Source organism: Halichoeres trimaculatus, unplaced genomic scaffold, assembly GCF_033239565.1.
Source record: "Halichoeres trimaculatus isolate MK-OKI-2021-1 unplaced genomic scaffold, fHalTri1.1 fHalTri1_scaffold_19, whole genome shotgun sequence".
Classification (NCBI taxonomy): domain Eukaryota; kingdom Metazoa; phylum Chordata; class Actinopteri; order Labriformes; family Labridae; genus Halichoeres; species Halichoeres trimaculatus.
Window position 1 is genome coordinate 27306399 of NW_027437197.1, and position 14703 is coordinate 27321101.

Here is a 14703-nt window from a genome sequence, read left to right on the forward strand (position 1 = left end):
GCTTTATTAACACTGCCCGTCTGCGCAGAAAGTGGACCGCTGAAAATCCAGAGGATATTTTACCAACAGTTGTTCATGGGTCTGGATTAAAACAGATTCCAGAGATCACCTGAACCCAAAAAAGGCCCAAAGCTACAGCAACAAAAAGCTTTGACATACTATAAGAGAAACAGGTTTCAAGAATAAAATCTCTGCGAGTGTCCAGCTTCCTCTCCAAGAGAGTCTGCTGAACTGTGTCATCAGTGGTAAAAAAGACATATTATTTTCACACTCATGTTTTTGTCCCATCAATAAATAGGAAATGAAAAAGTAAATAGTGCTTCAAATGTTTTCAAAGTAAAAGCCCATACTAGTTTTCTGTGGAGAGATTTCCCTCTTTTTCATGCTGTGCTTTTATTCTGAAACCTTTTCAGAGAAGATATCTTAACCCTTTAATGACAAGCCCCTGCCATAGACTGTATAAAACATGGATGTGGTCTCTGTGACGTCACCTGTCTGTTCCTGAAACAATGAAATGAAGCCGATCATCCATAGTGGCCATGTTGGATATAACGCAAGCTCTGAGCTTCCTTTTTTAACAGCTACAGGCAGCCATTAGTCACATGAGCTGAGCTGCCTCTGGACAATTAGACCTAATGTCTTTTAAACCGCTGTATTAACCATAGGGATGGGTACCGAGTTAGGTACTTTTATAGGTACCGACCAAATTCTGTCGAAAGTACCAGGTACCGATTCATGGAAAATCAAAAGGTACCATGTTTAGGTACCTAAATGCATCCTTGTGACTTTGAGGGACTGGAAGGGTAGGTGATTTTCCATGCTGGCCATGAACACAGCATTGCAAGGTTATATATTGAAGAATAAATATTTGAAATTAAAGAAATTTCAGATTTTATTTCTACTTACTTTTTTTAAATTGACATTTTTTACCACATGAACACAAAAAGTACCGGAAATTGGTACCGGTGAGCACCAATACCGATTGCCAGGTACTGGGCATCGGTACCGTATGGGTTCAAATGTGAAAGGTACCCATCCCTAGTTAACCACCACCACCCCAGTTTGAGCCTGAGATGCTGCAGAATATCATAGTGTTCCAGTTTATGGGCTTCATACTTTCATCAAAAACCACAAAACCCTGAGGGTTAATCCTCCTGGGTCCTCAGTTTAGGAAAGTCCACAACTCAAGTAACTGTTCTCAGACTCGTGACGAACTTTTTGGTTCCTTCTTCCAGGCTGTGAAATGGCGGTTGTCAATCAACAGCACAGGTCATCAGATAGCACTTTGCTGCATGAAAAATGCCCTTCAAACTAAAAGCACTGGAGTCAAGCATTTCTCAATACTTGTTTTTTTGTCCAGACAAAGGCTAGTTGAGAATCACTGCTTTGGATCTTAGTTGATTCTAAAAAAAAAATGTGCCAAACCATAACTGTTTGCTTGTGCGATCTCTTCCTCTAGTTCAGTACCTTTCCCATTCTTTTTTATAAGATTACTTCTGATACTCTTTTCTTAAACTGATGTCTCCTTATGAGGAGAATCTTCCTGAATAAGCTCTGGTATAGCTAAAAAGAGAAAGACATGCAGTAAACTGTGAAAGTTAAAGTGCTAAAGTCCTTAAAAGTAAACCAGTGTGATCACTGTTTGACTGTAGTGATTTATATATGTGTCTGGACTTCTCTTCATTGTCCCAATCTGCATCAGTCCACGTGAGGATAGACGGGTCTGACCTCCATCAGGTCACCTCTGATGAGTCATCTCCAGGGCAGAATCAGACCCTTGCTCAGTCTGTCCTGTGGCTCGCTTTGAACGGTGCAAATCACAATATTATTTACCCTGATCACACAGACTCCACCAGCCACACACACCCACACACACACACACCACGTCCCCCCCAGAACCAATGTTGACATTTCAACTCTTCTCATGAGGGCGTTGAGGCAACTGTGTGTCTGTAAACGAGTGAAAACCAAACAGCAGTCTGTCTGTGGCTCAGTGTCAAAGCTTCACTTGTAAAGGCTTCGGGGGGGGGCTTTGACCTCTGTAGTCACATGACCGCGAGCTGTCCTGAGCTGTCACAATGTGAGATGACTGAAGGCACTGGACAGCTTCAATATGTGTCCAGTGCAGCCCAAACAAACGTTGCTCTAGGCTCATGGCACTGTTTTCATGTGTGAGCAAGTTTTCAAAACACGTCTGTCCTCTGCGTCTCCTATCAGGATGAAGAACAAGCTGTGGTACTTCGAGTTCGGCACCACCGAGACGATATCTGCCACCTGCAAGAAGCTCAACGAGTGCATTGAGGTGGAGGTGAGTCACATGGCTTATCAGAGCTGGGAAGTATGGACACTTCAAAGTCAAACTTGGTGAGAAACAGGTTCATATCCCCCTGCTCCTCACACACCATCACCAAACCAAAGGTGAAGCATCTCATTCACTCAGTCTTCTCTGACGACTGTTTGACTGTTCCTATTGTTTCATGTTTTTTCTCCAAAATGTTCCAGAAAATTTACCACAAAGTGTTTTTCTCATGTTAACAAGACGGGCTATGTTTAGAGCTTCATCAACAGAACGCTCCATAAAGTCTGTGATTGCCTCATTCTGTCAGACAGTGTGGTGTAATGTGTCACCTGGGTGTTTGAAGCGCAGCAGGACTCCAAGAAAAGGCAGCAAACATACATCAGGACAGAGAGAGAGAGACAGAGACAGGGTCAAATAAATGTTTTTTTCCTCATAGGATTCACATCCTCACATCCTCAAAACAAAAGAATAAAAGGTTTGAGCATCCCAGGTGTTTGAATATCAGATCAAATATTAAAGAGATCATTATGCCGTCTTATTTATTTCAAAATGAGCAGAAACATGAATAAGATCAAAGCTGTTTGAAACCCTCCTCTTAAATTAGTCCTGAAAACAGGGCTGAATCCAGAGAATCAGGGTCGCCTCTGCTAGGTCCAGCACTGCAAATTGATGTCTGTAAATATTGTTAATGTGCAGGGGCGTAGCTACAATTAGGCAAACACAGGCAGTTGCCTGGGGCCCCAAGATTCCCAGGGGCCCCCAAAGCATATCTTAAAAACTGATTTATGAAGTTCTCAACTGAAAGCATTTCTTTTTTCTAAATCTTACTTCACATGCTTCAAAATACATCAAAAGGCTTCATCTTTAATGATCTTTTAGGTACTCTCCCTTCCTTCTTATTCACTGAGCTATTCCATGTTACAACACATCTGAAAATTTGATTCAGGAAGAAAGTGGTAAAAAACACTTTTTCCCCATTTTTTTCTAATTTTCAACCAAGTCAGAAATAAAAACAATGTTGCTCTGAGATCTGAGATAAACATATCAGACTTTTAGGATTTGAAGGACTTTATCTAGCCCAGGAAACAGGATCATTTTCTCAAAATCAAACTTTTTGAGCTGGTGATAAACATTATTGTACAAAATCTCTTTTTTGGAAACATAACTCACTGGACAGGGGGTCAAATAAAAATACATTAACTTTAAAGTAATAGAACCAAAAAGTATGGTAACTGTAAATATCACCTCTTTCAGTAGATTTTTTTTTCCAGTTTTATGTTGTGCTTGATATTTACATATTTTTTCTGTACTAAATTATTTTTTTCAATATTTACCTATTGTGATGTTTTTCACTTCATACTTTCTTCTTTGATACTGTTACTCTGTAATTCCCCACTGTGGGACAAATAAGCTGTCAATTGACTGTAAAAGATTTTAAATCCAGGACAAAGTGGACTAAATGATGTATTCACTTTTTTCAAAATCAAACTAAAGTACAGAACTTGAGGAAATGCATTTAGCTGTCTCATGCCTTGATTCTGGGAAAGAGACAGTGGACCCAGGGAAGGCCAGTCTAGCTCTGTGGAAGATGAGTTACAAGGACATGGAGGGCCCCATTGACTGAGTTTGCCTTGGGCCCTCAAACGACTAAATACGCCCCTGTAAATGTGTAAATATTTTTCAGCCCAACACGTTTTTATCTTTCCAAAGCTTTGGTTTTGCTAGATTATTACACGTTCTGCAAGAATTCAACATCCTGTTTGCAAAGCAGTAACAGCAGAGCCATCAGTGAAAGAAAGGATAGAAGTATCTGCTATGATTTCACCCTTTGAACTCCTATCAGTATTGTTCGTTCACATCTGTAGATCACATCCTGGACATGAAACCAAGGGAATGTGTACAGGCCAATGCTTTGAGGATAAAAATCAAAGGTATTGAGGCAGCGGTTCCTATGTAAACAGTAAGTCTGAGTTTTTAGTGGAAACACTGACGCCACACTTTGCTTTGCCCATACAATAGTACAACAGCACTGTCGTTACGATTGTTACAACAGTCCCAATGGAGGACCACCGTGTTGTGCTTGTGCTGCTGAATCTGCTGACTGCCTTTAATGAAATGTACATCTCTTACTCCACTTCTGCAATCAGCAAAGACATCAGCCCAACTCTGCTTTGGTGGAGGGCTACCAAGGGACACTTCTGGACAAGACAGTTTTATCACCATCTACAGGCCTGGTATACATAGTACAGAGTTTCAGGTGCTCAGCGTTTCTTTTTAAACGCAATTTTTTTTTCACCACGTTTTTTCCATTTTGGGGTGAAGCGTGTGAATGGCACCAGAAAGCATAAGAGTGCTTCTGATCTACTTTTCACAGTAACAGCCTGTCCCACTTGTCATCTCTCCTCATTTATACAATGTGCATTTATTCTGGCATCAGATCAGAAAACATTTAAAGCTTTTATCCAAAAAGCAAAAAACAGGGCAGGAGTTTTGCAAAACATGATCAGTTTATAAGTGACATATCCCTTCCTCTTCTTCAGGGCTTTCCCTCTGTCTGTATGTGATTGGTTTTGTGCCTTTGTGACAAAATACAGACAAGATACCTCCTAACACCTTTATTTAGGCCTGAAACTATGGTGGCCGGTGGGTGTCATTTGGTTTGCGAAAGCAACAACAGGAATGCAAAAGCCACAACACAACAGAAGTACAGCCACAACAGAAGTTACAAGGACAGTTATCCTAACGGACACAGAAAAGTTGTGAAAGTGAGTTAATGATTGTTTTATTTTTTACCTTCAGACATGATAAATAGAAAGTGGAATAAACTATATTTGTCTCCTTGGAGGAATTGGACTCAGTGCTGACATCAAACTGCACAGAGAGATTACCAAATCATGCTGACATCCCATACATAATAATGCTCACCACTGAACAAATGCAAGAACCTCCGTAGAGTAGAGTGAGGGGTCTGTGTCCTGGTATAACAGGCTGAGGGCAGAAGTGTCATCGGAGAATTTAAAAACCAGGTTACCCTGGTTACTGCTCGTACAGTCATTTTTGTAGGTCAGAGGTCGAGGCATCTGCACACGTACAAATTATCACACACACACACACACACACACACACACACACACACACACACACACACACACACACACACACACACACACACACACACACACACAACACACAACACACACACACAAACACACACACACACACACACACACACACACACACACACACACAAAATCATAATTTCACCTGACCCCACATACCATCACCAACTACTAAATTATTAACCACTCCTTTTTCAGCAGAGATGAATATATTGTGTATGCAGTTAACTAGACATTAAAAAAATAATAATCAGGGCTGCAGGGAAATTTAATCTCCAGGAGACCTCAGGGTGAATTTATCATTTAGAAAACAGTGAGTGAGTGAAACAGTGACTAAGAGTTGGACTGATAAAGAACAAGTGACCAATGATTCATCACTGTCCCTGTGATGTGCGTCTGTCTGTGTCTTTATGATCAAGTGTTTATGTGCACATCAGCTGCACTGCAAACTGTCAGACACCAATGATCACAGCCGTATTTTAAATGAAAATGATCAGGCCTGTAGTCCACAGAGCAGATCCTTGCTGCTTCAAATAGTGGAGGATGCGTCCTCTTGCGCAAAAAGCCACACCCTCGTCCAAAGAAGTTGTGAAGGAGGCGTGGACAGGGCAGCTCATTATCATTTAGAGCTACGCCCACAGAAACAGCTTGTTCTCAGGAGTGCTCAGGAGAGGGGATTTACAGAGTGGCTGAAGTCCAGGAAATAACTGGATTTGGAGGCAAAAAACTTTCAATTGACTGTCCTGGGACTTCTGGGACCTTTTTGAACTTGTTGAAAAGTTGCATTATATGGAACCTTTAATGTATCTTTGGACTCCAGCACATTCCACCTTTGCCAGCATTTTATGTACTCCTGTAAGGAAAATAAAGAAATTAGCTTTATAAGCAATTTATGAAGCTTATTGTTCTTAACATGAAATCAAATAATAGCCAGTGTTAGATATTATCAAACTATTTGCATTTATCTTACCATAACATATTCCAGGAACAGCATGTACTGTGTTTCCATAGAACCTTAGAATCCTAGACACAAAATTTTAAATTACTTTCAAGTTGGATAGCACACTCAGAGACACATGACTTAAGAGCTGCAGCACTGAGCTGTGATTGACATAGAAAAATAAAAACACATGAACTGCAGAGAACATGCAACAACTTAAGAGAACATCTACATACTGTAGCTCATTAATGTAAGCAATAAGTTAAGCACCTGAATTTCCACATGTATAAATAAAATTATCACCATTAATTTTTCATAGCCCTGTTTATGTGCCAAATTTACAGATTATTAGATTATTAATTAAATTGCTGCCCTTTTACCCACCAAAAAGACAACGTGCTAACAACGTTAGCCTAAGAGAGGCAACCTACTAAACATAGCATGGCAACATGCTGTCAGTGCAAGGCAGCTTAGCACACATGAAACGCTGTCTTACATTTTTCTGTCTCCTTTTTGTGTGGTTTAACATAAAATAATGCACGTTTAAAAATTGGGAGGACCACACCAACCCAGTTTTATTGTTGTTCTCCATATAAATTCAGGTTGGCATTAAGGTGAACTTAATGCTCATGGACTCAAACAGCTCACTCAGAAGTGCTGTTTCAAGTAGCCTGTCAAGCTGTTGTACCAATCAGAATCAGAGTAGGCGGTACCTAAGAGCAATGACGTGACGGTTGTAATCAAGTTTGTGGGAATATACACAGATAGAAAGGGGGTTGTTCTAAAAGTTGCTTGAGAGCTAAATAAAGCTTACAGTTCGACACAAATAAGCTGTGTGCTCCAGCAGTTTATTTGACATAGCCCAAAGTTGAACTTGCCCAATTCAACTAACTTAACTTAGTTTGAAAGCTGTCTCTGCAACATTCATCACGGACAAGGTCTATAATATCAAAATGAGGTTTGGGTTAACGAAAGCTGAAATAAATTAGCAAGCTACTCAGGATATCTGACAAGGGTGAAGTGGGTTTTAAGCCATAAAATTAGCGCACAGTGTTACAGTTGCTCATAAGTAATCAAATAACACAAAACATTTGAAAAGTATGAATAGCTTAATCAGTATTTAAAGAAATGATACTGGCTGAGACGAGCATCAGTTCCCAAAACTGAGATTCAGTTTGCAATTTTAATTCAGAGAGGCAAGTGCTGTACACAGTCTACAACCGTAAGTATGATTACCTAAACTGATTTAGGTTTACCAGTTTTACTTTGAATTTAACAGTACATGCACACTCCTTTCGTTTAAGCATACCCTCTGGTGTCATATTAGGAGAATAGAAATTAATTCATTATCACATATAGAAGTATGTCGAGAGCTCCACCTCACTTTTGTCCGAAACACTTCGGAGCCAAGTAATAACTGGGTATCAATTGGTCACGGCAGTCAACTTGTCAGCTTGTTAGAGCTACTGCTAGCTCAATATCGTAACATTTCCTGTACTTGAGAACTACCGCACAGCAGTCTGTGTTTGTATACTTATTTAAATTCACTTTCTAGCAGCACCAATCTCATAACTTTTTTATCTTACCGGACAATGAGCAGCCAAACCCACGACTTCAAGCACAGTCTTCTGCAGTAGAGTGAAACGTTTTCCATCTGCGTACGTTCGATCAAGGGGGAAGGGGGGGGTCAATAACACTTAGAGTGTCACATCCATTTCAGAGTTTAGAGTTAAAAGTTAAGAGTTAAAGATGATGATATGACACTTACAGATCTGAGTTAAATTAACTCTAAACCCACTGATATTTCCCTAACACCCAAAATTTGGCTCTTCTCGATTTGCTGCCTGTGATAGAGGAAGCATTAAGACATAAGCACTTGCATGAACGTGACCAGATGACATTTTTACAAGCGCACGCTGAAAAAAAGGTTGCATTTGCGACCATTTTGGTCGTAGTCTTGAGCCCTGCTACTGTCTCAGACTGGCTGTAGCAGTGAGCCAGACTACAAGGCACTCGCAGACATATTCAGTCACAGCCATCTTACTTACTTGTGTGCATTTTATATGGTGTTTTGAAGCGATGTTGCTTTGATATGTAGCAGATGGTAACTGCAGGTAACTGAATGGCACTGATTGAGAATTTTTAAACCCATGTTAAATTTCCATCTTTTAATAATGTAAAAGGAAAAAGTTATAATATCCAAAGAGTTTCAGCAGGTAAGCAAAACAGCTAACACTTAAATACAAGGGACCTGAATATAATTCATGCATCTAAGCTCGTTAGAACTGGGAGTACTTTATGTGTTTCCTCATGCCTTCATTAGGAAGATCTTAAGTTCTCTACAGTTGGGTTTAGAGATTTTGGGCTTTAAAAGGTTGGTGACCACTGGTGTAGATGGTAAACAGTACAGGTAAGCTAACACAGCCCTGTGGTGCGCCTGTGCTGGTGGATTCACAATCGGAGAGTGTTATTAATCCTGATGTTCTGGGTTCTGTCTCTTTAAAAAGTGTAGAACCACTTAATAATTAAGGGTCGACAGCCACCTGAATCATTGTGTGTAAAAGCAGATGAGGCTGCAACGTATTAAAAGCAGAACTAAAATCAAGAAACAAAAGGCAGGGATAGGCTTTAGATTCTCCCAGATGCTTATGTTTCAGGTGGCTTATGCTGTTAATGGCATCATCTGTACTCCTTCCTTGCTTATATGCAAACTGGAGTAGATCTAATTCAGATTTTAGCTCCACTTCCAGTAGGGATACCATATATTTCTCAAAACATTTAAGAACAGAAGTTTAAGCCACTGGTCTAAAGTCATTGTTTTCTGTAGGACAGGGTTTCTTTGGAATAAGAATAATAGTGGATTTTGTCCAAAGGGCAGGTACTATCTGTAAGTCAACAGACTTCTGTAAAAGAGGGCACCAAGCTGTAGTTAGCTGCCCTTCTTAAAAGAAGAGGTGTGATTGAATACATGACAGAAAAGTGACTGGACCTTAAGGGATCAACTACTATCTTTGAGCAGGGTTCAGCCGTTGAAATTGTCTGCAGTACATGAATACATTCCAATAAAAGAATCCTGTCTGTTAAACCTGAGGAAAAAAGTCATTTCATTCATTAGCTCTGCCCAGTTCATCCTTTGTAGCAAGGCTTCTCCTCTTAGCCATCATATCAGTGGCACCCTTAACGGAGTCCCAGAGTTCCCTGGAGTTCATAGTGATGAAGTTCTGTTCCATGACATCTCCGTGCTTTTTTTTGTCTTGCATCTTTCAGCAGTTGATTAAGTTGTTTTTGTATGGTTTTGAAACCCATTCTATCATGATGTCTAAAAGCCATTCTTTTCAGGTTCACACAGTCCTTCAATTGTCTGGTGATGTATGGCTTATTGTTAGTACACACTCAAACAGCCTAAATGTTGCGAAAGTGTGAAATGTGTAAACTGAAGTCTTTCCTCCAGGAGCTCTGCTGTTTCTGTAGGATGATCCACACACACACACACACACACACACACACACACACACACACACACACACACACACACACACACACACACACACACACACACACGTTGTGGAGTTTTCCACACATGGGTCGTGATGGTTCCTCTGTTTTTTCTCTGCTGGCTGTGGGCGTGTGGTGAAGTCAGCCTGAAGCAGCCGTGTTTGTTTTCTGGGTCACAGCAGTTTCTAACTCTCTCTGATTATCTGATGATTTGAAACCAGAGCAGCTGGACTTCAGTTCATTCAAAGAAAGAGCCAAATGCTGTGACTTTATATCTTTTAATATCATTTAGTTTGTCCTGACTTTAAGCCAGCTGTCCTTTTTGCTGTGTCACACTGCTGCACACCTTGCTGCTGTCCAGGTGATTCACCAGTTTTAAATATTTGGTTTTTCTTATTCACTGTGAGCTCTCCTTTACAATTTGTTTTTTAAATGTAAACATTCATTGGTTGAAACTGAAGTCATGTATAAAACTCTCAACACAGTCTGCAAAACAGCAGTTCATGTGGACCAAACTGTGGATCACTTGCCAATGTTTTGTTTTTGACATTAAGTACAGAGTGAAGTAACCACCTAGTGTTGGGCTCAGGACCGTAACCAGGGTTTCAAAATTGGTGAGGTCCAGACCTTGACCCCCCAACCCACACCCACACCCTAACCCACGCACACAAACTCGTGTTATAAAATCAGTTTTGACCAGTAGTAGCTAAAAGTTCCTTTATATTAGACTGCATATAATCATACAGTGTGAAATGATGGAAGTTTACTTTGGGTTTTCAGCGTAACAGTAATGGACATTTGAGCAAAAGAGGAAGAGAGAGATTTTCGGTTGTTAAGACTTTAGAAACCTATTCTCTTTGAGAGACATTGAGATGAGAGGGGAAAAATCCCTTTTTATCAGTTTTTGCACAATTCACACCAAAATGTCACCTAAAATAACAGAAACACTGCCAAGTGGAGGGGGGTCAAGGAGGTTGATTAGACCCTATAGATTATGCTTCATTTTAGGATCATTTAGAAAGAAGGATTCCATTTTTTTGCAACTTACATCTCTATCTATCTATCTATCTATCTATCTATCTATCTATCTATCTATCTATCTATCTATCTATCTATCTATCTATCTATCTATCTATCTATCTATCTATCTATCTATCTATCTATCTATCTGCATAGATACACACTTAAAAAAATAGTAAAGGCCCACATTACTTTGCTGTGATGTGATCTGTAAATGTAATCGATGCACATTTAACCCATAATAGTAAATATGTAAATAAACAATACATTTTTTAGAAAAAAAATATATATAAAACGTAAAGTTCGGTGTTATATTGGTACAGGCCAGTCAATGACATCCACTGATTCTTTTATTTACAGCATTATTGGTTGTTTTAAAGCCAGAAACTCTTAGCAGATTCTCTCACCTTTTTGACATGTTTTGTAAACAAAAAAATATGTTTTTTAAAAAAAAAACTGGGACAGTCAGTTCTCGTCATAAAAGCAGTCCAGAAAATTCCACATTTGATAGAAAAAATGGAAATGCAAACTAAATCAGTATTGTCAACATACAATAAACTATGTTTTAACTAGTGAGCTTTAACTTTTTGAACTGTATGCTTTGAGTATGTTGCCATGGTTACCTAACTGTTATGCCAGTCCAGCACTTTAAACTGGCATCGGGGGGAACTGTCATCAGGCAATTTAACCGGAACGTCTTTTACCAGTTTAAAGTAGGTTTAAACTCAGTCTGAATCAGTGTTCACACAGACCATGGGATAAAATGAGATGAATTAAATCCTGCTGAAATATTCTGCGGGTTTGGACCTCTGATCAAACCCCCGGCTTCCTCCTCCTCTTTCTAAAGAGTGATATACTGCTGTATATGCACAGACCGAAAATAACGGACCTGTCTGCATGAAGGTTTACAAGACACTGTCAGATCATGTTGGTCAAAAACACCCGAAGGTCTGGCTTCATGTACAGCGGGCTGCTTGTTCGTAAATAATAAAGAATCTGTCACTCACCTCACGGTGTCGTTCTCTGCTTCCTGTCAAGCGCGTTCAAAGTCACTGCGATTACAGACTTCGTCAGATACCTTCCTGCATGCCGCGGTTTCTAAATAAAAGCTCTCCTGTGTTTATATGTTTGATGCGCCGATTGGGGCTCGTTTTAACTTCTTTTTTTTCTCGGAAATTTTCACCGAGGTCCGGACCTCGGTGACATCATAGCTGGTTACGGCCGTGGTTGGGCTCTGTGCAGATTCAGCTCTTGTACAGGGATTTATTCTATTTTGCATCTTTGTCAGCCAATAAACAGCACAACCATGCACAAAGAGATCTTTTTGTGTCATTACTCTAACCATCTCTCTTCTTCTCCTCCTCAGTGCGACGGGATCATCCTTGACCTCAGTAACACCTCCTTAGAGGGCATTGCTGTCCTAAACATTCCCAGCATGCATGGCGGCTCCAACTTATGGGGCGAGTCGAAGAAAAGGAGGAACTACAACCGCATGAGCAAGAAGGTTCCTTACATGGTGCCATCCAGCACGGTCACTGACGCCAAGGAGCTCAAGTTTTGCGTCCAAGGTGAGTTTCTACACTGGAGCCAGGAACTGAGCAGGTCTCCAGGACTGAACAGGGTGGGATGCTGAAAATCAGCCTCATGGTATTTTAACCATCAGGACAACTTGACCCAACCTCTCTGCTTTGCCTGAAGCTCTGTGGGCCTGTGATCCTCACAACAGGTCCTGACCCAGCCCCAGTTTGATTGATGAGCTCTTTGACCTCAGTAAGGACTCAGTTTCAAAGTTGGAGCACTCAGGTCGAGCTGGAGGAACAGAGTCAGGCTCATCGGCCTGTACATCAAGCCCGATAGGAAGTGAGACATCACATGTATAGAGCATCGAGGTACTTTCAAAACAAAAAACCACATGCAAATCTCTAACCGAGAATCAGTGTGTGTCGTGTGTGTGTGTGTGTGTGTGTGTGTGTGTGTGTGTGTGTGTGTGTGTGTGTGTGTGTGTGTGTGTGTGTCCCTGAGGGTGTGAGTGTGTTTCTGTGTTGTCAAAGATCAGTTTAGTTAGCTCTGGAGGAGATTTCATCCTGAAACAGTCAAAATGGAATCCTGGGGTCTGAAGCTTTGTCAGGAGGAGGAGCAGAAACTGGAGAAACTTTCTTTATTAACAGTTAATATTGCCACATTGTTAAATGTTAATCATCATAACTCTAATGATATTTGATCTGTCAGGGTCAAAGACTCAGGGGGACATCTGATGATTTAATCAATCAGATGATAGAAGTTTAACATCTGTTTGTAACGGATAAAGATTGAATGTTCAAAAGCTGTACAAACGTAAAGAGAGAAGTCTTTTTATGTAAAGCTGTGTCCAACATATAGATGAAAAGTTCCTCCTGTAATGCTCTTTAACTTGTTGGTTTTACCTTGACACGTCATTTTCTTCTCTGCTGGTTATTCAGACAGCCTGAGTATCATCCGTCTGTCTATGAGTTGAGCATTTTAAGTCCACAAACATGAAAAGAAGAACCCACTCTGCGCTTTCATCAAGGTTTCCTCTCATTCGTTCTCCTCCCGTCTCCCTCGCTCTTCACATCTCTAAACCTTGTTGCCATGGAGATTTAATGGCTGTGCTGAGGCACCGACAGGAGGCGAGAAAGGCAGACGGATGGATGGATGGACGGATGGATAGACATACAGATGAATGGATGGAGAGATGGAAGGAGAGAGAAAGTGGAGCTGGAAGAAGCAAAGATAACTCACATCCATCTCTTTGCCTTTTCTGACCGGTTCAGAGATGAAGTCTTTGTGTTCATAGACGTTAAAAAGCTGAATCTGAGGGATGGATGGGTCTGAATGCTTCCCACGGCTTGAAGGGTTGGCTTTGTGTGTGAACACAGACCATACCAAGACATTTACAAAGACTCTGCTGTGGACTTTCCCCTCCAGGCTTGGAGGAAAGCTTCACAAACAGGTTAGGATTCATGTAAGGAGCAGCAAGGAAATATTAGGGAGAGGCGGCAGCTTGTGATGCTGAACTCCAAGTCCATTAACCCTTGAAGTATGGCACAGACGGTAACTGTGAACCCTAAAGGTTTTCTGCAAGAAGATCAAACATGGACAACACCATCAGAATCCTTCCTAACTCAGAGAAAGAGCCAGAGTTAGGTTACACAAACAGGGAGGTGCAGACTCAAACTGCAGTCTGAGAAAGAACAATGAATCACAGTAGGATATGTAAATGTTGGACTGGGATCCGGACTCTCTGGCAGGCACCAGACGTGTTTTGAGAGGAGACTGTCTGTCTTTGTGTATTTGTATGCCTGAATGCTCCGTCAACCCTCTGAAGTCTGCTCCATCTCTCCATCCTCTTCACCAGCATTCCTCCATCTGCATCTTTCTCATACAGACTCCTTCCATCAAGCTGTAGAAACATTTATCAAATTGTTTTTTTTAAAAGTGCCCCAAGAGGAGAGCGTCTCTGATCTTGTCCGAGTCTCTGAGAGTCTAATATTCTGGTTTAATCATGCTTCTGTCTTCATTAACATGTTCCTATCAGCGTTTCTTCACCACTTACATAAGCTCCTTTTTCAGCCTTACACCATCAGACGCTCCATCACTGATGGTTTCTCTGAGCATGCACTCAGATTTCACTTTTTAAACCTTGTGATCAGAATTCCTCAGCTAATCAGAGGAACGGAGCTGCAGCTGCTTCCAGGATCAGACCAATGCTTGTTTAAACACTGGGTCATCTTTAGACTTTCCTGCACATTTATTACAGTTCAGGACTTTTTTTTTACAAAGCTGAGGCAAATTTCGGGAGGAACCCTTAA

At 40.8% G+C, this 14703-nt stretch overlaps 1 protein-coding gene across 3 annotated transcripts in view; it reads left to right on the forward strand.

Moving 5' to 3' along the window:
* dgkg (diacylglycerol kinase, gamma) overlaps positions 1 to 14703 on the forward strand; it is a 131660-nt gene that overhangs the window by 91606 nt on the left and 25351 nt on the right. For all 3 annotated transcript variants that reach the window (XM_074694662.1, XM_074694664.1, XM_074694663.1), the window contains 2 exons: positions 2218 to 2308; positions 12240 to 12441. In XM_074694662.1, coding sequence (XP_074550763.1) covers positions 2218 to 2308; positions 12240 to 12441 — 293 coding nt within the window. The remainder of the gene's footprint in view (positions 1 to 2217; positions 2309 to 12239; positions 12442 to 14703) is intronic.